The 24947-nt window shown below is 36.8% G+C and overlaps 1 protein-coding gene across 1 annotated transcript in view; it reads left to right on the plus strand.

Annotated features, from left to right (window-relative positions):
- MOV10L1 (Mov10 like RNA helicase 1) overlaps positions 1 to 24947 on the plus strand; it is a 41133-nt gene that overhangs the window by 12137 nt on the left and 4049 nt on the right. Inside the window, exons 3-22 of the mRNA XM_064505373.1 lie at positions 60 to 172; positions 1043 to 1233; positions 3689 to 3829; positions 4711 to 4952; positions 5089 to 5287; positions 6981 to 7175; positions 7543 to 7657; positions 9075 to 9252; positions 9907 to 9977; positions 10415 to 10506; positions 11230 to 11288; positions 11848 to 11937; positions 16393 to 16571; positions 17081 to 17227; positions 17840 to 17961; positions 18803 to 18902; positions 19357 to 19521; positions 21309 to 21482; positions 22288 to 22437; positions 24119 to 24226. Coding sequence (XP_064361443.1) covers positions 60 to 172; positions 1043 to 1233; positions 3689 to 3829; positions 4711 to 4952; positions 5089 to 5287; positions 6981 to 7175; positions 7543 to 7657; positions 9075 to 9252; positions 9907 to 9977; positions 10415 to 10506; positions 11230 to 11288; positions 11848 to 11937; positions 16393 to 16571; positions 17081 to 17227; positions 17840 to 17961; positions 18803 to 18902; positions 19357 to 19521; positions 21309 to 21482; positions 22288 to 22437; positions 24119 to 24226 — 2831 coding nt within the window. The remainder of the gene's footprint in view (positions 1 to 59; positions 173 to 1042; positions 1234 to 3688; positions 3830 to 4710; positions 4953 to 5088; positions 5288 to 6980; positions 7176 to 7542; positions 7658 to 9074; positions 9253 to 9906; positions 9978 to 10414; positions 10507 to 11229; positions 11289 to 11847; positions 11938 to 16392; positions 16572 to 17080; positions 17228 to 17839; positions 17962 to 18802; positions 18903 to 19356; positions 19522 to 21308; positions 21483 to 22287; positions 22438 to 24118; positions 24227 to 24947) is intronic.

Genomic DNA, 24947 nt, shown 5'->3' on the forward strand with positions numbered 1-24947 from the left:
GGAATAATGTGAATGCCTTCAGTAGCAATTAAACTTGAAAAATGTTCTGTTTTATATAGGTTTCGAACCTTATAAAGGTGACTGGGTGCAAGCTAAATATTTTATTAACCCAACAACATGGAGCAGTGAAGCAGTTGCTGTAAAACCTTTGAGATATAAGCGAGTGGACAAGGTAGATGTTTGTGTGTTGGTTTTGGCAAGAAGAGTCTTGTGGGATGTGCAGGTTTTTTGGGGTGTTCTTAAGTTGCTGATACTGGTAGATCTTTTATAACACACCTTTAATTAAAGATAAAATATACTGAGTCATCTATTTATAGGATTACTTCTAAAATAACACAGCCATTTGAAAAAGCGTATTTGTTTTGTTCAGAGCAGGATGAATAGCAGCCATTTACTGGCTATCAATTGTTAATTTGGATGCTTACTGTGTGTTTAGTTATGGATTTTTCAAGTTTTTGGGGTTTTTTTCCCTTTCTCCTAAGAAATATTAACCATTAGTGCTTAAACACTGTGGAATGTTATTATGTTTAATTTATCCAAATATTTTGGCTTAAAAAGATAATTGTTCACTTTTTATTCTGCTGAAAATACTTGTTCCCTCTATGTATACATATGTTGTTTTTATGACTTACTGTGTTTGACAATTTCATATATTGAATAATATCTGCTTGTCAAGCATATGAAAATTTTTTTCTTCCTATCATGATTGCTAGAATTGAAGTATAAATTTGATACCTGTCTTGAAACTTATCTTAATGAAGTCAAATGTATGTATTGTAGCATATGCTTAAGTGGAACCTAATGCTTATCTAAAATGCTTCTGTTTCATGGTGTGGTGGTGTGGTTGTGTTGTTTTTACCTAAAGACAAACAGTGATTACAGATTAGAGCTGTATACTTATCTCTCTTGAATAACTGAAATTTAGATTGTAGCTCTGTTAATGCATAATAGTAGAATGACTGCTGCAGAAAACATAGTGCCAGTATGCCTGTTAGCTTGAGTAAAATGACGTCAAGTAAGACCGAATAACAAACTGTTACAGGTTCTCATTTCCAGCATCTGTGGAAGAAGTGGTACAATAGATGAGAGTATATTTTTCACTTTGGATTCAGTGAGACTTCCTGATGGTTATTCGCCTTGTGTACATGATCTAGTGAATGCGATTGTGGTGGAAAGTAATCAGTCATGTTATATTTGGAGAGCTCTCTGTTTGGTTCCAGTCGACCAGAATGGGTAACATTCTTTCTCTTGTTCTCTTTCTATTTACTAACAACTAGAGATGAATTGTAATTATACAGGTAAATTTTGTAGTGTATATTAAACAAGTAATACTGCAGTCTAGTACCCTCCACTATTTGGCTAGAAGGCATGACAGATCCTTGGGAGGATCATAGTGTGATATGTTTGACCCCTGCTTTTTTCCCGTTACTTCAAGGAGGTGGGAACATCTATACTCCTTAGAAAAGCAAGAACAGTATCAACAGAGCTCAGTGGTATAGCTAGGCAAGGAAGGAATTTTGCAGTTTCATTAGAAAAATGCCAAGCCCATGATCCTTGTTGTGCTTCCTCTAATCTGTGTTATTTTGCTAGTGAGAACTTCACTGCTTGAAAACTGAATGAAACTGTTGCAATGAAACTGCTGTGAAATGGATGTTTCCTTTAATTTATTTTGCTGAAGTGTTGTTCTTCAGGAGGAAGCATACTGAGTGATTCTTCAGATCTGTCCTAAACAGAATAGTTTAATGATCTTAAAAAATAGAGATTTGTTAGATTTGCAAATATCAAATTTCATCCAATCGAGAGATTCTGCAAGCACACACAAGTTAATTTGATCTGAGGAGGGTGAAGGCAGATTGCAGAAAAGGTTGGAAAAATAGATATTTTTCCGTATGGAGAAGAAGCAGAACCTTGTGCTCAGCCAGAAGTAATCAGGTGCGCAAATGTAGTATGGGAAACAACTGCTTGGTAGCAGTTGTGGAGGAAAGATCTGGGGTTTGTGACTCATGAGTTCAAGAGTCTGTCCTTTGTGAAAAACACAAATACCCCCCTCCCCCCCAAAAAAAGTGTGGACCAATGGGAGAGTCTAAAGGAGAGCTGGACGTCCATTCACATATGGATGTGAATCATCCCAACAGTCTTTGGGGGAACTTGCCGTGTTCCACCTCTAGGAAAGATGGCCAAAGGCAGTAGATGGATCTTCAGAGGAGCTAAGAAGAATGAAATGAGCTTGTTGTTTTCACTGAAGATAATGTAGCATATAATAGGCTTCAGTTGTACCTAGATGTAAGTGTGCACGTTTAATGCCTAACTTGATTCTTTCTCATAGGAAGGAGAAATACTGAAAGAGGTTCGGTTGTGTAGGAATTGAAAGGGAGCTATGGAATTACCTCTGAAGGTTAGAAACAGGTCAGACAAACCTTGTCAGCAGTCATTTTGGTATAGCTGCCTATCCCTTTCTCTGCCTCATGCCAAGTCAGAAATCGGATGGCCTCTCAGAACTGTAAAAGACATCTTGAGTCTAACGCCTGAGCAGTGTGTTGTTACGCATAGTGCTTCACTGATGAAAGGCACTTGCAGTGGCAGAACCTTATTGTAGCTTCAGGTGTTTTTTTCCTTTACACAATTGCACAATTTGTTCACCTGTTTTTGCAGTTTGACCTATTTTTAATCACTGATGGACTAGCCACAGAAAATTGTTACTAAAGCCAAATTATAAAAGTAGACCTTATGCTTATTTTCTCAATTTTATCATATTTCCTAGCGTATCAAAAACTGAGGCAGGGTAAACTGCAGTGGGAGACATCTAGTGGGCTTTCAGAGTAAACTCTGACATAGAAAATAACTGCAGCTGTTAACTACTTTATTGCCTTAGATAGCTAAGGAGTACTTAGGGTATGTAAATACTGGAGAGATCTTTAAAATACTTTGAAGTGTTTTAGTGCCATTCTGTTATTTAACTGAATAGCTTATCAATTGTAGCATAAAAACATCACTTTCAAAACAGTGTTCTTTAGGTAGCTGAGGCTAAGAGGTTAGCTACAGTCACTGCCTCGAGGAAGTGTATGTGACTTCAGTTTGGTAGGCTTTCTTGTCAGTAGTATGTGCAGTAGTCTTTAAGGATGCTTCTTGTTTTTTAGCTTTTTTCAATTATTCTTCCTCAGTTTCCTGTTTCAGATTGTAGCCATAGGCAGAAGACATGATAAGCAGGTGCTTTGGGTACCTGCTCAAACATCAGAGAAAAAGGAAATTAGCCAGCATTCTCCAGTCTAGTCATCTCATCTTCTAAGCTCCAGTACTAACCAGGACTCTTGCTAAGAACCTTGCTCTTGTGTTTTGGTTCAGCTCTGAAAAAGATCCACAGGACTTACTAGCTTCATTTGCCATTTGGCTCAGCTCTTCAGCAAAAACCAGCTGGCTTCTGAATCATTTTAATCTTGTAATCAAAGTTTTGGCCCTGGTTTATTGTGTTGCTGTGGAAAGGCTTGTTTTTAAATTGCTGCTTAAACTAGTAAAGGTAACCTGATGGTTTTGGAAGTATAAGTAGCTGAGCATACCCTTTCACCTGCTTCCTCTTAAATACTGGGACAATGTTTTAGTCTAGTAATTCCTAAACTTGTGCTGAATTGAAGATATTTCCTCAGTCTATTTGTGCTTCAAAATCATTGTGTATAATTCTGTCTTCTTGCAGACTATCTCACTCTAATGGAGTGAATCCAGATGAGCCTTACGAAAACTTAATGAGAGATAAAGGAGGGTTGGAGGTATCAAGAATGACTAATTTTGGAACTCTGAAGCAGGGGGAATCTAAAAGCATGATCATTTGGATAGAGTAAGTCCTTTCAGTTGTTCTAAGCTTTCTTCCTTTCCACCATGTCTTTCATACAGAAGCCTCCCATAGTTGGTTCTTGTGGTTTATAGCCCTCAAGTAACCCCAAATATAATGGAATTAAAGAGGATTTTTTATCGGGCTTAATTACATTAGGGTAGTCCTTTACTGAGCAGACATCTTGCAGATAGCTCTCTGAAGTTCTCCGATTCAATCCTAATAAAATCCTTTCTGGGATGAGGACTAAAGTAAATGCTTTTATTTGTGTAGGTATGTTTAAATTAAGCTACAGATAAGCTGTGTTGCCGAAATCTTAGGACAAGCAGAGTGCTGCATACTTGCACGTTAAAAGCATACCATTTTTTTGTTTCTTTTGTTTTTTCTTTCCCCTTAAACTTGGATGCTGGAGAACTATTTTGGTGTATCCTTGGGGTTTTTTTGTGGTTCGGGAGTGGATTTTTCTTTTGTTTTAGTGGGATTTTTTTGTTTTCCACTTCTGGGCATAGAGGCTTAAATGAGGTCAGACCTGAATGGCCTCCATTTTATTGCTTTTTTTCTTTTTTCCTAAAAGTTAGCTGTCTGTGATGAATTTTAAGTTACAATTTTTTTTTTAATACACTATATTTCTGTATACTTATTGCTGGTTCTTTTGCAGTACTTTATATGGTAGTTGATATGACCTGTAAGTATTAACATCTAGCAGAGGTTTTAATTCTCATGAGTTAAAATTTGCAAAGCAATTTCTTTCTGAAAGAAACAATGGTTATGAAACAATAGTGAACTGACCTACCATAGACTGTTGTATTTTACTTCAGGTAGAATTATGCTTTCAAGAACACTAACTATGCATTTAATCATATAATTAACTACATAACTGCTTATAGGAATAAAGGGAACGTACCACAGTCCTTAGTCAGCTGCAGATTAGCTGGATGGGTAAAAGACAAGCAATTCCGTTTTCAAATTCCTGAAAAACACCAGAACAATTCAGCAGCATATCTGTCATCTCTTCCAATAAATCAAGAAAACGTCTCAAAAGCTGCAATTAATTCATATAGTGACAGCAGAGGAACAGCATATGAGTCAATGAATATTTCATCTATTATGAAGAATGGAGTCATTCCAGGTAGAGTGATATTTTAACATTTGAATACTGAATGTTTAACTCCTCAGAAGGCCTGCAGGGTCTTTTTTTGAGGAAACTTGCCTATGCCAGCTATAGCAATTGTGATAATAGAACTATCGTAATCTGTCTACTACAGAAGGAATTAAGTCTCAGGATCTGAATTTATCAAGGAAAAATAAAAGCTTTTCCCTGGTAGAAAATGAAAATCTACATAATGGAGTAAATGAGCAAAGAGAAGATGTGGAAGAACAATCGATAAATGAGGCTGATATTACTGGAGAAACTGTCATACCACCAGGTGGAAAAACATTCATGGCGATTGTATGCACTGCCTTGTAAGTATTTCTTTGTTCTGGCTTACCTAATGGAAACAAATCGTGAAAACTGACTTAATATTTCCCTTATTCATGGCACAGTTTCTTTTTGGTGTAATATAAAGTGAACTAGTATATATTAGCAAAAGATGTAGAGATCTATACTAGAGCTTGAAAGTAGTTAGCGGTTTCAACGCTTGAAAGTAGTTAGCAGTCAGTTAGTTAGTCAGCTATGCTGGGAGGAAAAAAGCTTCCTTCTATCAAAGTATTGCTCATAGGGGGAATAGCTTTCAGATCTTAGAAAACCCTTGAAAAACAAAAGTACTTTGCTGTACAAAATATATCTTGAAATTGTTAAGAAATAAAAAGGTTTGGCATCGATTGTGTGAGCTCCTTCAGAATTCAAGAAGGAACCTCATGCTGGAAAGTTTACTTTCACATAGTTTTTGGGTACTTCAAGCTGTAGCTCTACAAACTCTGCATACCATATCTGTTGATCCTTATGATCATCATTTAAAGGTTGGATAGGGAAAAGCAAAATCAAATTTTTTTCCATTCATCAAAGCAACTTTCAGATTACTTTCTGCTCCATTTTAAATTGTGACATAGAAGGTTGAAATTCACGTAGGAGGATTATTTAGCTCCAGTTTCAAAGATAAACTGTAGGCAGGGCCTTCTCTCCTTGTGGAGAAAGGCATGCATATAATGAACAATTTATTTCACTGTAAAACTGTAAATGTCACAAAATCTGAGAAACTTCTAATAATACAAAACCATCCACACAACTCCATAGAATGCAGCATAAAGATTTAACGAGTATTTGCTGACTTCCACGCTTAGGAGACCACAGACCCTGAAAATTTAGACCAGTTGTAGACAGTTCAGTTTCTGTACTGAGCTAGTGTACTGTAGATAAAACCAGGCTAGCTTTAACTTGAGTAGATTGTGTTAGTTAGCGGTACTCCTGACAAAAAAAGAAAATTAAGCTGAAATCCTCTCAGGATACTGTTGTTTCAGATACTTAGTGACAGCATTGGACTATGTTGTTAGTGTTAAGGAGAGAATTTGGCTCTAGGTTGTGCTGGGATGAATTCAGTAAGGGATCCCAGAGCAGATGGTGTGTGCAAGGGCCTTTGGTCTTAAGTTCCTTAGAACCTGATTTGAAGAAACAGATTTCGTGTGATCTTTTCCATCTGTCTCTCCCCACACCTTGCTTGCACATACAAAGTATCATTCTTCAGAAGATGAAGGATCCTTATTTCCTCCTTCACTAGGGGTGTTTGCAGTTAGGTTCAGTTCTGAGTAGCCTTGAGCAAGACAGAGGAAAGCTGCTGCTGCACACAGTGAAGGGGTATACTGTGGGTTCCTTTAATGGAAGTGTTTGGCTAACCTTTTTCAGTTACAGTAAATACAAGGTGTTTCTTGTGACAGAATTATTATTTTTGTATGTTGCGTATTGAGGAGGAGATATTGTTCATTTAATATCTAGGCTTTTTTGATGAAATTGAGATTTAGGGTTTGTTTTCACTGTGTAAGACAGCTGAAAGCTGGACTGCACTCAAGGTGGGAGTGAATGTTGAGGAATTGCCCTAAATTATTAGTTTGCATATGTTGCCGAAAAGATAAACTACAATTTTGTTAAAAATACTTAGAGCTGGGAGAAAGGAAGTGTGAATATCATGGTTTTAAGAACCTAACTTTTGCTTGCTTGAAGAAATCCCGGATACAATAAAGAACTCCTATTGCTTGATTTTTCTGATTTTGTTATTGGACGCTACATTGAAACCACTGTAAGAAATGAAGAAGAATCAATAATAGCACCTGTGGAACCATTTTCTCCAAGAAAGCCTAAAATTATTTCAGTACCTCAGCAAAGGAGGACAACAGTGGTTGCAACTAAATACAGAAGGTACTGTGAATTAGAGCAAAAAATAGCAATGCTAAACACAGTGGTAATGAATATCTCTGTTCTGTAATGCTGACAAAGGAAACATGAAACTGGGAGTATTTGTACGTTATATATGTACATTGTAAACAAGAGAATAACTGTGGACTTCCAATTACAGCATAAAAGCAGAGTACATGATGTTTTAAAGTAATCTGTAACTCCAACATTTCATTTTTTTCCCAGTGTAGCAAGTTTCTAATTGTCACTTTGAAGCAATCACTAGGTTTGGCATGCTTTTCATAGCCTTGATGATAGGGCTTGCTAATTAGCTGTCCTTCACATACAATTTGAGAATACTAAATGATATGGCATACTTTTTTTGTTTTAGAAATTGCAGAAGGCAGTTGCCAAGCTTTCTCCCATATTATACCATACCAGATGGATTAAGAAAATGTGTGGAGCAGAAGTTAGACATACTGACTTTTCAACCTCTCCTTGCAGAGGTATGCAAGTGTACGTTTATATAAGAAAACCTATTTTATGTAGGTTTTATGTTCAAGCTGGCATTAATTTAGCAAAAATATGTAGCTTTGAGTGTAATGGAAGCTAAAGTAATAATATAACCAAGCAGATTAAGGTTTTAATCTGTATCCCTTAACCTAAGTGCATTTTAGTATGTCACAGAACACAAGTTTATGTAAATGTGAAAAAATGAAAAGGAATTGGAAGTATACTGGAGAGGTATATTACAGCAAACTGAACAAAGATTCCTCCCCACTACCACTATTTAGGTGTCATTAGAAAGTATTTGGTATCATAACAGTAGTCCAGCAACTACTTCATAGGGAATAAAGCAGAAGTTCTTAAGATTTTTTTGAAATAAAAGAGGATTCTTTTCTGGTTGCTTAAAAATAATTTTTTTAAAACCCTCCAGTGTAATTCACCACAGCTTGCTCAAATTCTTCCTGCAGTTATAGCAATTTCAGAATATATAAGAAGAGAATTGGAAGTCTAATAAAAATTAGTGATTCTTTCTCCAAAGCATTATGTTATGTTGTTATGATTTCTAGTAGGAAACATTGCAGCCACTCGCTTCTCTAATTTTTTCCAACTTTTTAAGAACTAAGGCCAAATAAAAGGCCAAATGCTATGTTGTCTTCTAAACATCTCACCCAAAAAAACAGAACTGAGGTGATTGCAGTGAAATAGCAGGGCAGTGATCCTAGTTTTTTAAGACCTGTCCTGTAGGGTTTGAAATAATTCTATACTGACAGCCTACCAGTAAAGGTGACATTTTTAAAATGACACCTTAAGTCTCATCTGATACTGGCGAGGGTTCTAGTACAGCACACAATGCTCATTCCACTTGTCACTGGGCAAGAATACATCTAACAGAAAGCATTCTTTGCTAGTCATTATTTAGACAGAGCTGCTGGAGAGTGTCTTCAGCAAGATGCATTAAGCTCTGAGGAAGAAAGTTTAGGTACTTTCAGGTTTGTCATAAATTGCGTAAGCGTGAGACAGGCCAGAGACTGACATGACTTCATCCCTTCACCCATGTCTGCCCAGCGTACTTGGATGTTATGTATTCTGTGATTGCTGAGCACAAAATTCAGTTTGCAGACCGATGCCTACATTAAAGTGTTGAAACTGCCATGGTAGTCATGGAAGACCTGGTTAACTCTTCAGCTGACTGTTAGCTGTTATGTCCGACCTCCAAGGTCTGTACTAATTCTGCACTGACTACAGTGGGAGTTTAAAAGTTTAGCTGGCATGTAGATACCTGTATTTTTGTACCTTAACTGGTGAGCTGGTTGCTGCACAGTCAGTCTGAAGAGTTGTTTTGTAGAACATTTAGAACAATTGGGCCCGTGTCTGAGTAGAAGCTACAGTTGTAATGTATGCTGTTTTGTTTTTCAGCATCTTAATCTAGATAATTATAAAGCAAACTTTTCTACTCTCTTGTGGCTTGAAGAAATCCATACAGAAATGGAGATAAAAGATTATAACATGAGTGGGATTACTTTGAAAAGGAATGGGAACTCTTTGGTGTTGGAAGTGCCAGGAGTGGAAGAAGGCAGACCTTCCTTGAGTATAGGTAGTAATTACTATGAAATAAAGCCAAATAGCATGTCGATCAGTATCTTAAATGCAGTACAAACTACAGTGCATTGTTGCTTGTTAAAACAGTCTTTCACATGTTTGAACACAAAATTAATCCAAGCTATCAGATGCATGAACTACATTGCTGGTGTCTCACTGTTTGTCTTGCAGTGGCTTGCTCTCTGAGGAAGCATTGCATGTGTTTGTTATTATGCTTGTTCTGATGTCTTCAGATTTTTCATGTATGAGAATTGGTAGGGCTTTCCACAAAATTAAGCCGTGTAATGTAGTAATAACTAAAAGGTAATAGGTATTTCAAAACTAAAAGCAGGGAAAGGATTTGAAATTGAATTCAGAATCTCAAATATTATGATTTACAGGTATTGTTTTCAGTAAGCATTTAAGATCTGATGGCATCAATACTAGGTGCCTTCTAAAAAGTAATACACAATTTATATTCCAGTTCAGAACTAGGGCCTGAATGAAGTGCTGACATACTCATGGATATGGCAGCTTTACTGAAGTTAATGTTTGGCATCCTGCAAATTCCTAGCTTAACAATTTCCTCTTTTGCATGGTTAAGTGTTGCAGTGAGAAATTTACTATTTCTTGTAACTGTATGTTGCCTTTTAACTTTGTTTATAATTAGGTGATAAGGTGATACTGAAAAGTCAGATCTACTCTGAGCATGTAATAGAGTATGTAGCCTACATTACTGAGGTAAGCAAGCTGTGTCTCCTGTTGGAAATACTGTGGTCAACAGGATTCTAAAGGGAAGCTGGCAATTCATGGAGGCCAGACTAGCGTATTTTGAGGTTTTTGTTTGTTCGTTTGTTTTATGAGGCTAGATTTCTTTTTTTTTTTTTCCTCTAATCTACACTGTAGTGGCTGGTGGGTTTCTACTTGTTTCTTATGGTTTGTTTTGGGTTTGGTTTTGTTTTGTTTTGTTTTGAAGACTTTAGGCTTCCCTTTTCTCTATAGATTATAACTTTTATCTGCTCTGAAAGCACTCCAAACATAATCTAGAAATGTAATGTTGATAGTTAGTAAATCTAGTTTTGTGGGGTTTTTTAAATACTTTCCAAGATATTTCTATACATGTGTAAACTACTAAATGCCCTCATCAGTAAATGGACTTTTTTTAATCTTTGCAACAGATTCATAATGAAGCTGTTACTCTTAAATTTCATCCAGACTTTGAACAGGCTTACAACTCAGAACCCATGGATGTGGAATTTGTTCACTCCAGGTATTTTTATAGGTTTCCAAAAAGCTGCATTTCATGATTTCTCCAGTAAAGTTACTTTTAAAATATGCATGACCGTTCAATGGTTTATTCTAATGGGTATAGACATGGGAAGGACACAACTAGGTTTTTTGGTGCCTGTTCTTTCATCTCTTCCCCCCCCCCCCCCCGCCCTCACTACATGTATTGTACATAGTGACTACAGTTGCAGCCTTTTATGAAAGAACTTGTGTTTTATATCTTCCTTTTAATGTATAAATGATCACTCCAGTGCCAAGAAGTGAAGTAGCTAACTTTTTTGAAGAAAAAACATAGCAATATGGTTGCAAGATTATGGGAAAAAAATTGCTGATGTTAACCAGCTATGCTTTTTTTTAATACCAGCAATATCATATGTTATCTGTATTTAATTGCCTAATCTTCTGTGTAAAATTAGCTTTGCCTGAAACTTATTTGAAAGACTTTACCTAATTCTGGAGCACAAGGTTCTTTAGCTCTCCACTGAGACAGAGGATAAATGTATCAGAGTGTAATTCATAGCAAAGCTTTTGATTAACATTTCTGCAGCATATTTCTCAATAAATACTTAAATATTCCTGTATAAAATTCTGGTTTTTATAAGCACTGATGCATAGAAAATACTGGATGGCTTGTATGTGTATGTTGTTGTAGTTTATGGAAATTTAAGCTTTTACTCTAATCCACAAATCACTATTCTAATAACAGGATTACCAGCAGGCGATGCCAGTTGGCAGTTGAGCACGCTATCCATCTGGGTGAAAAAGGTATCTTTAAGTAGATTTAAGCTGTCTAGAGGTGTTTGGTTGTGGGGAGTCTGTTTTTCATTGCTTTCACATCTGAGAAGTGATCCTTCTCAGATACTGAAGCATACTAAGAAGAATGCATTGTAGTCTGTTTTTAGAGGAGTTTCCTTATATACATGTGTATATATAGATAGGCTTTAAAAAACAACTATTGGATGTATAATATGTGTTATTGGAATGATTTCATCTGTTTTCTGTCACAAGGGAGAAGGCTTTACACCGTTTTTATAAGCAGTTTGAACCAATAACTGTATAAATCATACTGTTGTAACAATATTATGTGAAATGCCACTGTTTTCTGTAACCTCAAAATGTATTAAAATGCACTGATACAATTATATGGATCGTTCTGCTCAACTATAGTAAAGTCGCACAGATCTTTCCCACTAGTATGTTGGTTCTCATAAACCTATTTGGCAACTGAGAGCAAGCCAATCTATCAGCAGCAATATAATTAACAAAACATGTATGAAGTATTTATGTGACTTTCAGAGGTCTCTCTTTTTCCCTCTAAATTTAGTGTTGTTTCCAGAAAGGCTCCTTTTACAATCACCACAAGCAAAATATTCTATTCTTGATGATGGCCTTGAACAAAGTTCCAAGCAGGAAAGTAAGGTAAATGTTTCTTAAAGTACTTAGAGCATTCAGATTAGTAAGATACCTACTGTACAGCTATTGTTAGAAAGGACTTGTGTAATAGGGCATCGAAGAATCAAAGTTGTGTTTTGCTTTCTGATAATGGAAGTATTTGTTTAATGCTGGGGGGGAAGAGGGGAGCCTGTGATAACTGATGATTATTAGGCTAACACTCCCATATAAAATGGAAAATGTTTATAAAAATCTTAATGGATTTAGAACTGAAATTTTCAGATTTGTTTTAGACTAGTTTTCATAGCTTTTTTTATTTAACAGATGCATTAAATTTCATCACTATGGCAGGAAATATTTTTATGATAAAAATGTAATCATTCTGTTCCAAAGAGATTTATCCAGGCTTCTTAACAGCTAGTTAAACTGTAAAAAGGAATCGTAGAAATAGTCCTTAGAAGGGACTTCAAGAGGGTCACCTAGTGCAACTTCTATTTGAAGCAGGACTGTCACCAATGCTAGATCGGGTCAGCTGTGGGAGGGGGTGTTTGTGTAGGGTTTTGGGGGTTTTGTTTGTTTGTTTGTTTGTGTTTTCTTTTTTGTCTGGTGAAGTCTTGGAAACCCCCGAAGATGGAGATTCCACAACCCCCGGATAACCTGTTCCAGTGCTTCCCTACCTTACCATTGATTCCTCTCCTCCCCTGCTTCTTCTTCAAATGCCCAATCTGAATTTTCCAGCTGAAACTTCTGGATGTTGCCCCTTGTTATATCATATGCTACTACTAAGAAGAGTTTGGTTCTATTGTTTTTTGTAACTCGGATTTAAGTTGCTGTTGGTTATTAGACTACCTTTTCAACTTCTCCTCGCCAAACTAAAAAAGCCAAGGTGTCCAGTCATACCAACATGCTGTTGGCACACATACGGTTCTAGTATCCACAGTAGCCCTGAGCCCTGAAAAGGGCCTGGGGATTACTATGTGGCCAGTGGATACCCAGACTGTATTGATTCATGCAGTTAATCTGTTTTACTTCTCGTTATTGAATTTCATGAGTTTTCTCTTGGCTCAGTTGTCAAGTCTCTCATGATCTCTCTGGAGCATGAGACAGACCATCTGGCATTCCAGCATGACTCTTGATTTTGTGTTGTCTGCAAACTTGGTAAGGGTATGTCTTATGCCATTCATTAGGGGAAGATAATACTGACCCCAAAAGCAAACCTGGGATCCTCAGTTTATGACCAACTTCCAGTTGAGTATCTAACTATTTAGGTTCAGTAGTTCCATCAGTTTTCAACCCATCTAACAGTCTGTCTGTTTGGCTAGTATGTTCTCAGCCCACAGATAAGAATGCTGTGGTAAGTACACCATGACAAAAGCTTTACTGAAGTTGGTGAAGTCAAGGAATACTACAACTACTGCTTTTTATTTGTCCTCATGATCAGTCCCTTCATCATAGAAGGAAATCAGGCTGGTCATGCAAGGTCTGCCCCTTGGTATAGCCACATTGACTGTTCCTGGTGACCTTCTTTTCCAACCATGTGAAGAGCATGGAATCCAAAAGGATTTGCTCTGTGATCTTTTCAGGGACTGGAGTGAGGTTGACCAGCTGTAGTTCACTAGGGCTTCTTTCTTGTCTATCTTAAATTGGAGTGATATTAGCCTTTTTCCTGTCACCAAAGACATGCCTGGAGTGCTCACGATTTCTTTTTGTGCAAAATAAGCGGAAGCTTCATCTTAGCAAATCATGGCTGACCCTATGAATTTGAATACATTTATGTCTCCAAGCAGTTCCTAGCTTGTTCCTCCTTTCCTGTTACTGGTTCCTTTCTTTTCAAAGGTGGTGGGCACAGGAGTCTAGAGGCCTGCTTGTGAGGCAGAAAGCACATCGAATTATTAAATCTTGTCCATACCATCTATCAATAAGCTGTCTTCTCCCGTGAGTCTACGGACCTACATTTTCTGTGCATTTTTTCCACCACAACGTTTGCAGCAACCCTTCTTGCTCTGTTCCTGCCTTGTTTTAGCTTTAGTTGGACTTTGATGTCTTTGACCTTTCTGATTTTGTCCCCACATGCTTTTGTGCTTTGCTTGTCCTTGTTTCTACCTCTGATAGCTGCTTTATGAATTCAAGCAGCTCCATGCTTAGCTAAGCAGGCCTTCTGCTGAAATTCATGATTGTCTTGTGCAACAGGATGGCTTGTTTATGAGTCTCAATAAGCAGATCTTAAACAAACAAAACCATCTAGCTCTCCTGGGCACCTTTTTCCTCACACGGTAGCTTCCCAGAAGATTTGGCTTAGTGATTCCCTAAAGAAACCGAAGTCTGCTCCTGAAAGTCCAGCGTTCTGACTCTGCAGCTTCTTAGGCTTCCTCCATATCCTGAACCCTGTCACCCTGCAATCTTTGTAACCCAGGCTGCTATATGTGAATACATTTGCTGTTTCCGATGTGTGAGCAGCAGGTCAACTAGAGCATTATTCCTGATCAGTGCCTCTGCCATTTATGTTAGGAAGCTGTCAGCAACTCAGTCTAGAAATTCTAGAAATATCCTGGGTTACTTGCAACAGGTGTGGGAATGATTGGAATCTCCCATGAGTACTATGACCTATGATCAGAAGACTATGCTAGTTGTTTGTGGAAAGTCTCATCCATTTTGCCCTCCTTGTCTGGTCTGTGACAACTGCCCATCACAACATAACCAGTGTTCAGTCCTCCTTTGATAACAGCTCAGCCACATCTCTGGTTTTGCGATGCAAGACATTCTGTCAAGGAGCTCCTTCACATAGAGCCAAAGTCATGCTGGTAACAGCAGTGGCACAGCAAAGAATTGTTATGCAAGATTCTAGGGGCATCCTGGGGCCTTTCTGTTTCCTTAGAGGACAGAGGAGAGCATCACCTGGACCCCTCATGCTTGCCGTAGAGCTATATTGTACCTTGAAACTTTGATTTACTCAAGATGTCTTTAGTACCCACGTGGATAAGCAGCAAAGGGGAGTAATTAGAAGGCCAGTTGAGCCTTGCAGTCTTTCCAAGACATCATGGCTCTGGGCAAGCATTCCTGGATGGTATGTTTGGCCAGCAAGCAAGCAAGCACCTGTGTCCTGTACAAGAAGGAGTAATCAACCACTAACACTCATCAGTTCACTGGATTAGGATCAGTATTATTAAGAAAACTGAGGGAACTGGCCCAGAATCTTTTCCCCCAGCAGAACTCACTTGTTCTCTGTTGTCAGGGCCCTGAACCTGTTTCAGAAACTTTAAATATAAATTGGGAACTCTTAGCATCCTTTCCTTCTCTGTTCCATCTTCCTCTCTTCCTAGTAGATACCACATTTAATGAGATAGCACTATTGGAGAAATAAAAACCCAACAACTTTGAAAGTATTAGTGAAGATAGTTGCTTGTCACCTTAAGATGATAAATGCATTTACCTTAGCTTGATGTTTTCAGGTCAGAAATCTACAGAACAGACAGACAAAATGCATGGCATCAAGGGAGATGAACATACCAGATGTGGTGACAGTTCCTCCCCAAACAGGTCAACCTGGTATATTTTAATACTTCCTTATATTCAAGTATAACAAGCTCAGGGTTGCAGTTACTTTGGTAGATCAGGGCTGACTAAATGCTCTTTAGATGCCCTTCAGCTCTGTCTTTTTAAGAAACTGTAGAATAGTACTGGCAGGAAATTTCCTACTTAGAAACATCTTCAGTTCAACAACTAGCTAGTGTAATATTATGTGGTCAGTAAATTATCATTTCCCAGTCAATACTTCACTGGAAAACTGTAATCTTCACACAAAGTAACTTACTTGTTACTGGGTGCTATTCATTTTGGGGGTAGATATTTCATAAAGATATTAAAAACTTGACAAAGGTTTCAGAAAGTACAGGTCGTTCCTATGCTTATCCGGAAAGTATGACTTGAAATACCAGTATACTTAATTTGATAGAAGGAGTGATTTTATCACACTATAGTAATAGGATCCCTAAATGAATAGGGAATACCTAGAAGCCCCTCTGTAGAAGGGTTGGTAAGGTACTGTCCTAGAAAGCTAAAACTCCTCTAAATCAGACAGGAGCAGTTGTCATATCGCTTACCACTTGTCACTGGTACTGGTATTATCCCTGAAAAGCTGCTTTTTAGCAGCTTTTTTTAGCTGTTCTAGGAAAAACAAATGTGGGTTTAATGCTTAAATTATTGAATAGTTTTTATAGGATGTTAGAGTGGATAATCATAGACCTTTTCTGGCCTTCCATTTTATAAAAGATACAAAACACTTTTGAAATCTTAATGGCCATCTTCTACATGCTGTTTTTGTGAAATGAGAATTTTTGAGGGCTTCATTAACTGTTACCACTTGAAAAAGGAACTTATGTTCTTTAAATCACGATGTGAACTTGAAATTGCATTAATGTGTGTATGTTAAAAATAATTTTGTGTAGTTTTAACGTATGCTTATCTTACTGGATTACAGTCAGTGAAACTGTGACACTTAAACAGACAGCTGGCAACTTTTTCAATCCTATGTTGAATGAGCACCAGAAACTGGCAGTGAAAAGGATACTGAGTGGTGAATGTCGTCCAACTCCTTATGTCCTCTTTGGACCACCAGGAACAGGAAAAACATTAACAATAATTGAAGCTATTTTACAGGTAATTGTGGATGACAAATCAGTCATCTCATCTTTTCAATATTAGAACACTTACAATAATTCTGCAAGTACAATTATGATTTGCTTCCAAATACCAAGTCTTTGAAATGTTCCTTCCAAAAATCTTTCCTCTTTCACTGAATTTATAAAGAAAGATCTAGGTATGAATTTGTTAACAGATTCTTAAATGACTTATTTTCAAGGCTTCGTATTTTTGCATCTTTAGAGCTTTAGTAAATAGTATCTAACTGGTGATTCCAATACGTCATAATAGATTTGTGAAGCACAGGTATACTTTAATATGATGACTGTGAATGAATTTCAACTTTGGTACACTCAGCTTGCAAATTGACTCTCAAAACTGGTGCAGAGGAGTGGATGAATATCATGTGTGTTCAAAACTCTTTTGAATTTTATATTCAGTGGCTATAAAATGACATGGGCATATGTTTGAGCTGTTGCTACTTATCCAAATACCTTTTCTTTAAATGTCTTTCTTCTTAAATGTAGATACATTATACTTTACCGGATAGTCGAATTTTGGTCTGTGCACCATCAAATACTGCAACAGATCTGATTTGCTTGCGGCTGCATGAAAGCAATCTGTTAAAACCAGGAACCATGGTCCGAGTTAATGCTAGCTGCAGGTCTGTAGAGGTAAGTATATAGATATCTGCCAGTTGATATTTCCGTTTTTACCTGTTGATTTTAAAATACTATTTTAATAACATACCATTGCTGTTTCTTAGGCTGATTGTGCTTGTTTAGGATCCAGCGTAATTCCCTGGAAAATGTTCATCATAGCTCTTAATATGACTGTATGAGCATAGAATTTGAGCCTATTTCCTGTAGCACGTCACTCTACTAGGTAGCACATAATGTGTCAGTGGGGATTTTTAATGTGATGAGATTCTTTCAATCATGAAATGATTCTAAAATCTGTTGTTGAAGTCAAGCCTTTACCTCTCCAAATTAAGACCGCTTATGTAGAAAAGTGAACAAGTAGGACTGTCATCTTTGTATCCGGGTTGTATGTTTGTGTATATATACATATATATTCAATTTTGTCCTTAAAATAAAGGAAATGTGCCTTGCACAGGCACTATTTTATTGAGCCAAATTTGTGAAGAACTCATTTCAGTGAATGAATGGGTCCAAATCTAAGCATTTCTTAGCTTCTAGAACAAAGTTTTAAGTAACTGGTTTTTGATTCATATTAAAATATTTAGTTTGGCATCTTGTTTTACAAAATACTTCTTGTTTCTGCAGCAGATTGATGACATAGTGAAGCCTTACTGCAAAGATGGTGATGATATTTGGAAAGCGTTATGGTTCAGGATAATAATTACCACATGCAGCAGTGCAGGACTGTTTTATCAAACAGGAATACGGTACAGTACTTCAGATGTGAATATCACTGAGATAAACTTTGGGTTTTGTAATATCTAGCTTAGATTTCCTCCATACTGTAACTTAAGCTATATTAATACGGTTTATTGCATGTACCTCTGTTTAGACATTGCTGAGTCTCAATAGTTTCCTATTGAAATTTTTGGTTTTAGTAATGTTTTAGCTGAGACATTCTCTATAGTAAATTTAAGAACTCTTTTGATACAGTTGTTCTTGATACAGTAATTTTCCCTCCACTGTGAGCAGGAGCCTAGACAATTATGTTGTTGTTTGCAATCATGTTGGCCTAAAAGCATTTTAGGAGTTCATACTGAGATCATATTATACTTAGCTTTTCATCAAGTCACCTTTACTAGCTATAAAAATAAATCATGTAAAGTGCTATTAACTAAAGATTCCTGTGTGAGTCTGCTTTTAACTGTAAAATGACACTTTTGAAATCTAACTCACTCAAGTTGTTTTGCAATAACAGAGCCTAAGGGATTGTCCGTGCCAAACCAAGCGCATTATTCCAATTAAATAGCCGGAGGAAACTGAGATCAAGGAAGAATCTTCTAAATGTCATTAAAGCATTGTTTATAGCAAGGTTATTAAGATAAGTAGTGGTTGTGTATATCAGACTACATAAGAGAAATCACAGATGAGGGCTTAAACTTACTAGCTTGCTTCTACCTTTTGTGTTGAAATACCTTTGACATGTATGTGGAGTTGCCTGGTACACTTAAGCCAAGAAGTTTACATAATTGCTGAGGCCAACCACAGGGTGGCAGAATGAACTAATCTGAAAACAGCCCCTATGTGGATGATGTTATTTAACTCTAGGCTTGGACACTTCACACATGTGATTTTGGATGAGGCAGGGCAAGCAAGTGAACCAGAGAGCCTGATTCCTCTTGGGTTGATTTCAGAAGCTAACGGACAGGTATTTCTCTTAGCATCATCTTCTGAAAGCATAAAAGTTTTGGCTTTTTCTTTTCTATCATTGTGAATGATGTCAGATGACTTCTGATCACTTCATAATCTACAATGCTGAATGCTTATAATAGATCTTATTAATAAATACATGATTTTACTAACTTAGTTTGAAATTTTGGACACAGTGTCCATTTGTCATACTTAAAAATAGTTGACTTACTACCAAAGTAGACTTTTTAAGATGTACAGGATTCAGAGGATGCAATGCGTAAAAATAAAAATACAGGTTCTTAGAGCTTAATACAATAATATGTTGCTATTCTGGGCCTAGACCTTCTTCACAAAAAAATATTTGAGAGGAAAGCAGAAAACTTCAGAATTTAAAAGTCAATTTGTGTTAAGTGTGAAACTACACTTTTAATCACTGTTTTAATACAAGATTTTCTTAACTGCATGTACAGATAGTTCTTGTCGGAGATCCGAAGCAGTTAGGGCCAGTAATAAAATCTAAAGTTGCAGTGGCTTTTGGATTGAATATATCCTTGCTGGAAAGACTGATGTCGCGATCTATGTATCTGAGAGATGAGGATGCTTTTAGTACCTGTGGATCATATAATCATTTGTTGGTGAGTAAAAAACACAATTTTATTTTCTCAGATTAATCACAAACTGTGCTTCCTGTTATCAGTTTCCTTACCACCTTTTTGCTCTCTTATGCATAGTAGTAAGTCTAGTTTGAGCATTGTTTTTTCAGGAGGACTTGAGTATTTCAATTATATACTCTGAATGGCAAGGATGCTTACCCCTTTAGCATGTTAAAACCCTTCTTTGAAGAGGTTCTCTATTTTTAAGCAGAATAAGCCAAATATGGTACAAAGCATAATTGTAAATACTGGCTTAAAATTCCCTTGCATCTCCATTGTCTGGACTTACCATAACTTTGCAACTTAATTCTCCACAGAAGAAGCAGCACAACTTCCACCTTTAACATAAAAAGACAAAAAAACCCTGTTCCTTAAACATAGAAGGATAATTTTGCAAAAATCATGTTTCAGAAAGGAAAAAACACCCACCCATTTCTCATTTCTTTATCTCTATTTATATTTTTCTCTGAAGGATTGCTTTATGAATTTTTTTTTTCCCCACACAAGCATGAGAAAACAGTGTTTGCAGTGTAGCTGGAAATAACTGATACATGTTTTTATGGCATAGAAAGATATAAAACTATTTTCTCCTCCTCTGAGTTGAAACTATATCTAGCAGCCTGGAACTCAACCAAAATATCAGAAGACTTTAGAATCTAATTACCATTAGTGAAATCTATTCAGGATAATAGGGTCAGCATATTTTAATAAGCACAAGCATATTTAGAAATCTTGATCTGATAACCTGTTGGTACATCTTTGGCTGAAGTAATCCTGTAATGCCATTCTGAAGTATAAATTTGAATCGATGATTCTCTTAACATTGTCTCTACATATGCACAGTGCAGATTTCTTCCTTTACCCATGTGGAATATTAATAGTACTGTTTTTCTCTTTGTTTTAGCTAAGTATTAGGGAGACTGTTCAGAATTTGTCATTACAACCTTCCAGTGCTCTTGTATGATAAAGTACCTAAAGTACCTGTGAAGTGCCGAAGGTAGCATAACTCGTAAGCAAGCATAGATGTTTCAGCTGCCTTAAGTTCTTGCCTGAATCTGAAAGAGAACTAGCATTTTTGAGAGTTAGACAGCAGGCAGAGGAGGATCTTATTGGGCTTGTATGTCATATGCCAGTCTTTTTATCAGATATAATTTTGTGAAGCTAATTATTATTGACTGAGATGCCTAGTAAAATCCTTAATGCCACTTTTTCATTTAAAGATAAATAAAAAAAATTCTGGTTTCTAAGGCCAGCTTCTGATAACTGCTCAAGCTTTGGCTTCCCCACCAGACTATAAATATAAGACCCTAGTTGTAGGGACAATCAGGTGTGCTCTGTACTGTCTGAGGCCTCTGCTGTGCACCATAGGCTGAGGTTTCCTCTGCCTGCAACCTCCCTGTCTGTCAAGATTTCCCCCCAAAACAGGTTACTTCATTAGAAATCCAATGGAAATAATCTGATTTGCATAAAAAAGAGGATGGGCCTATAAATAAAATGTCTAAGAAACTGGAGGATGGCTACTTCGTCTTTCAGATTTTTTTTTTTTTTTGAAGGGAAAGTGAAGGTAGTAGTGACAGTGTTTGCTTATAGAAGGTCACAGCTGCAATTTTTGCTTTCAGTACGGTTCTCTGGCAGCTTTAAAAAAAAAAAAAAAAAAAAAGCTAAACAGTAGAGAATGGTAAGATAGTGTGTGCATTCAAGCCATGTACTGTGAAGCCTGATGAATAATTGTGTGTCTCAGTTATGGATTTTGGGTTTTGTCTTTGCAGATCACAAAACTTGTGAAGAATTACAGATCACACTCTGCATTGCTTACTGTACCATCTAAATTGTTTTATCATAAAGAGCTAGAAGTTTCTGCAGACACTTCAGTAGTAACTTCTTTGTTGCGTTGGGAAAAATTGCCCAGGAAGGGGTTTCCGTTAATTTTTCATGGAATACGGGTATGTAAAATGTTCATGTAGTTAAGGTATGAATAATGAGGCCTGATAGAAATTTGCTGATGCTGTAGACAAGGCTTTTCTTTAGAGTAAATTTCATAAAGCATATAAAAGAAAAAAACCCTACTTTTTGCAAATATGACTTGATCATCTGTGGGTTTTGGGGTGTCTTTTTGTTTTGAAACAACAAATGTATGCTAAGAACTTGAGCATCTGCCCATTGCAGTGTATTGTAGAGACATTCTGATATAAATTTAAGTTCTTAACAGTAAATTAATCAAGATGGAGCTACAGGCAGCTGTCTTTGTATTGCCTTTTGATATGAGTTTGCCACATTAGAATGAATATAGGCCACTAAAACTAGAGGATTATAGCAGCTAGAGGATTAAGCCTGAAAGCAAGCAGGAAAAAAATACTAGTTTGAAATAATTTCTTTCTTCCAAGAAGCTAGTAAAACAAAATCTGATCTATCCTCTGCTTGGAGAGGCTTGTTTCTGGACTCTTCTGCCTTGCGCAGAAGCAAGACACAAGTCTGCTAACCCCCTGTTTTTCTGAGTGGACATTAAATTCCTGTGTCACATATTTAGAGCACTGTCATCTTATAAATTCTTCAGCCAAGAAACAATAGAGCATGTTAGGTGAGGCATCTTTATTGGAAAGAATATATAGCAGAGAAATTGTGTGTAATGTTACATCACAGCATTGAGCTCCTTTACCAAGCCTGTGTTTATGGTGTGAAGGATGTATAATTATGTTGTCACTTGCCATACCTGGTCTTCATCTTCTAATTTCCTGTCCCCTAATGCAGGGCAATGAAACACGTGAAGGTCACAGTCCCTCATGGTTTAATCCAACTGAAGCAGTTCAAGTAATGCGGTACTGTTGCCACCTTGTTAAAAATGAAAACAGTGCAGTGCCAGTGACTGATATTGGAGTGATTACACCATATCGTAAGCAGGTATACCTGGTTTTTAAAAGCTTAAAAGTTACTGTATTTTTATCCTGTGGCTTTGCATAGTTGCTGTAGTTCATTAAAGCAGGGAGGCACATCTCAAACTTCACTGTATGTCATATTACATAATGTTTTATAAATCCATTAATAATGTTTCTATTGAACTCTAAACCTAGAGAAAGATAACAGTAATGGTATTCTGCTTTTCTTGATTTTTAAAAATCAGGAAGTGATTACTGGGAGATCTGCTTGCAGTTTTGGAGACAGAAATAAACTTTTCAGTAATTGGGAGTAAAGAGTGCAACTAAATGTAGCATCTAACGGTTGATACAAATAGAATATATCTAATTAGTGATCCAGTTCTATCAGTCACTCTATACTGAGGAGCAGAATGAAAAGGAAATGTAGTAAAGTAGATGGCATGTCACTTTGTGGCTCTGAGGAAACTAAAGGAATTAGGACTTCCTAGCTGTCCACGGGTCAGACTAGAAGCTTGTGCTGCAATTTGAACCTGCAAACAATGTTGAATGTCAACTTCAAATGCAATGCTTGATTTTTAGAATTGTTTATATTCAAGTCTGTGAAGTATGTGATGTGTGCTTTCACTTTTAACATACAGCTAAATCTCCTTACATTTCCATAGCAAGCTCTCAACAGGGTCAGTATTGTTTTTTTGGTGTTCACTTTTCGATATCTGTGGCCTTGCATGCCGTGGATTGGGGAGACCCCGTGAGGCATATGGAAAATATCAGTCCATTTGGGAGAAATCTTACTTGCAGATTAGAGCTCTGTCCATGCTGATTCCATTCTTCGGACATATGCACCTGCCCATGTTTATAGTTTACTATTTATTTTTCAAACTTTTGTATAATATTTGTGTGACTGAACGTCTTGCATGTACTAGAACAGTTCACACCCTTAAATACATGAAGTTCTTCATCTGCCTCTGATGCATGGCAAAGGTTAGTAATGTCTGCTTCAAAACGTTGTGTTGTATTGTGGGAATGCAGATCTGACAGTAGTCATTCTCAGTAGTCATTCTCTGTAATCCTTGGCTTTCCCAGACATGACAGTAAATATCTTGGAGCATTTAAAGTACAGTCTCCAGGCAGCTCTTATCAGCTGGTAATATGCTGATCCCAGGCATCTTCTTGTATACTGGAATGCGGATGACTCATGCTCATTCCCTTTTCTGGAGGATACTTAAGGTTCCCATCTCACCTGATGCAGCTGGCAAGCAAAGGTAGAATGTCTCCACAGCCCTCTTGAGTGTGTAGGGAAAAGTATTTGCCTTACCACATCTGTGGTAAGACATGGTTTTGGACACACTGCATGTTAGAAGAAGAATTTATGTGGATAACCTCTAGGATCTAAGTTTTCTTTAAAATCTGGATTATTAACAAAAAACTGTGTTGATTTCTATTTAAATGATGGTGTTCAGTACTTCACCTTTTAATTCCTGTTATAAATATGATATTTCTCAGGTAAACTTCGTGCTTCATTTAAAAAAAAAAAAAAAAAAAAACCTTACTAGTTGATGTTGGATAACTTTGGTTAACGTTGGTACAGACATTCCCTGTGACGTATCTATGTTAAACCATATATTTGTACCTAAAGTATGTTTTCAGTTTTGAAGTAATCCACCCTCAAATGTAAAAATAAGTTCCTTCAAATACATTTTTGGTAGGTGGAAAAAATAAGATTTCTTCTGAGAAGTATTGATTTGGAAGATATTAAAGTTGGCTCAGTAGAAGAGTTCCAAGGGCAAGAGTACTTGGTTATCATCTTATCAACGGTACGTATTCTGTTGTGGGTTCTGCATAGAGTTTTTGTTAGTCTCTAATTCTTTATGGTTCTTTTTTGATGTGGAGCTTAAAAAAAGCCTGTATTTTTGTCAGTAGTGTATCACGTTATTTGAAAAAATACTTGCTTACTTTTAGGCATATGGAAACATCACAGCATCACTAATTTTGAGGTAAATTTTGTAAACCTTTGTAGGTATTTATACTAAATATATTTTACAGCCAGAGTTTCATGCAGGTAATGTACCTTTTACTTAAGTGTACATAGGGAGAATGGAAACTGTCTGCATTTTAAATACTGCAGAGAAAATGGTGTAAATAATAATAATCAAAAGTAATTACTATTTGACTTACTGAAGTTGATATAGATTCTTATATTCTTTCCCCTCAGTTTGAGTGTCATCACTTAATTGTATATAGTTGACAGTTTCCCAGTCACCAATGCTGATTGTGCATAGAAGCTGACTAGTCCTTTATCACCATTTATTTTGCATTAGTACGAGAGCATCTGACAGTCCTACAGGATCATCCTGATGATGCACTGTTGAGCTGTTCTGCTGATTGTATTAGAGGGATACTGGTAAATGTCTCTTCTAGGTTGGTAGTTGTTTGAATCTCAGGCTAGCAGCTGCCTTGAAGAAAGTGTCAGGGGAAAAAAAACTTCCATGCAGTTAATATGCTGTAGTGGCACTTCAGCAGCACAATGGTCACGGG

Source organism: Dromaius novaehollandiae, chromosome 1 (assembly GCF_036370855.1).
Source record: "Dromaius novaehollandiae isolate bDroNov1 chromosome 1, bDroNov1.hap1, whole genome shotgun sequence".
Classification (NCBI taxonomy): Eukaryota; Metazoa; Chordata; class Aves; order Casuariiformes; family Dromaiidae; genus Dromaius; species Dromaius novaehollandiae.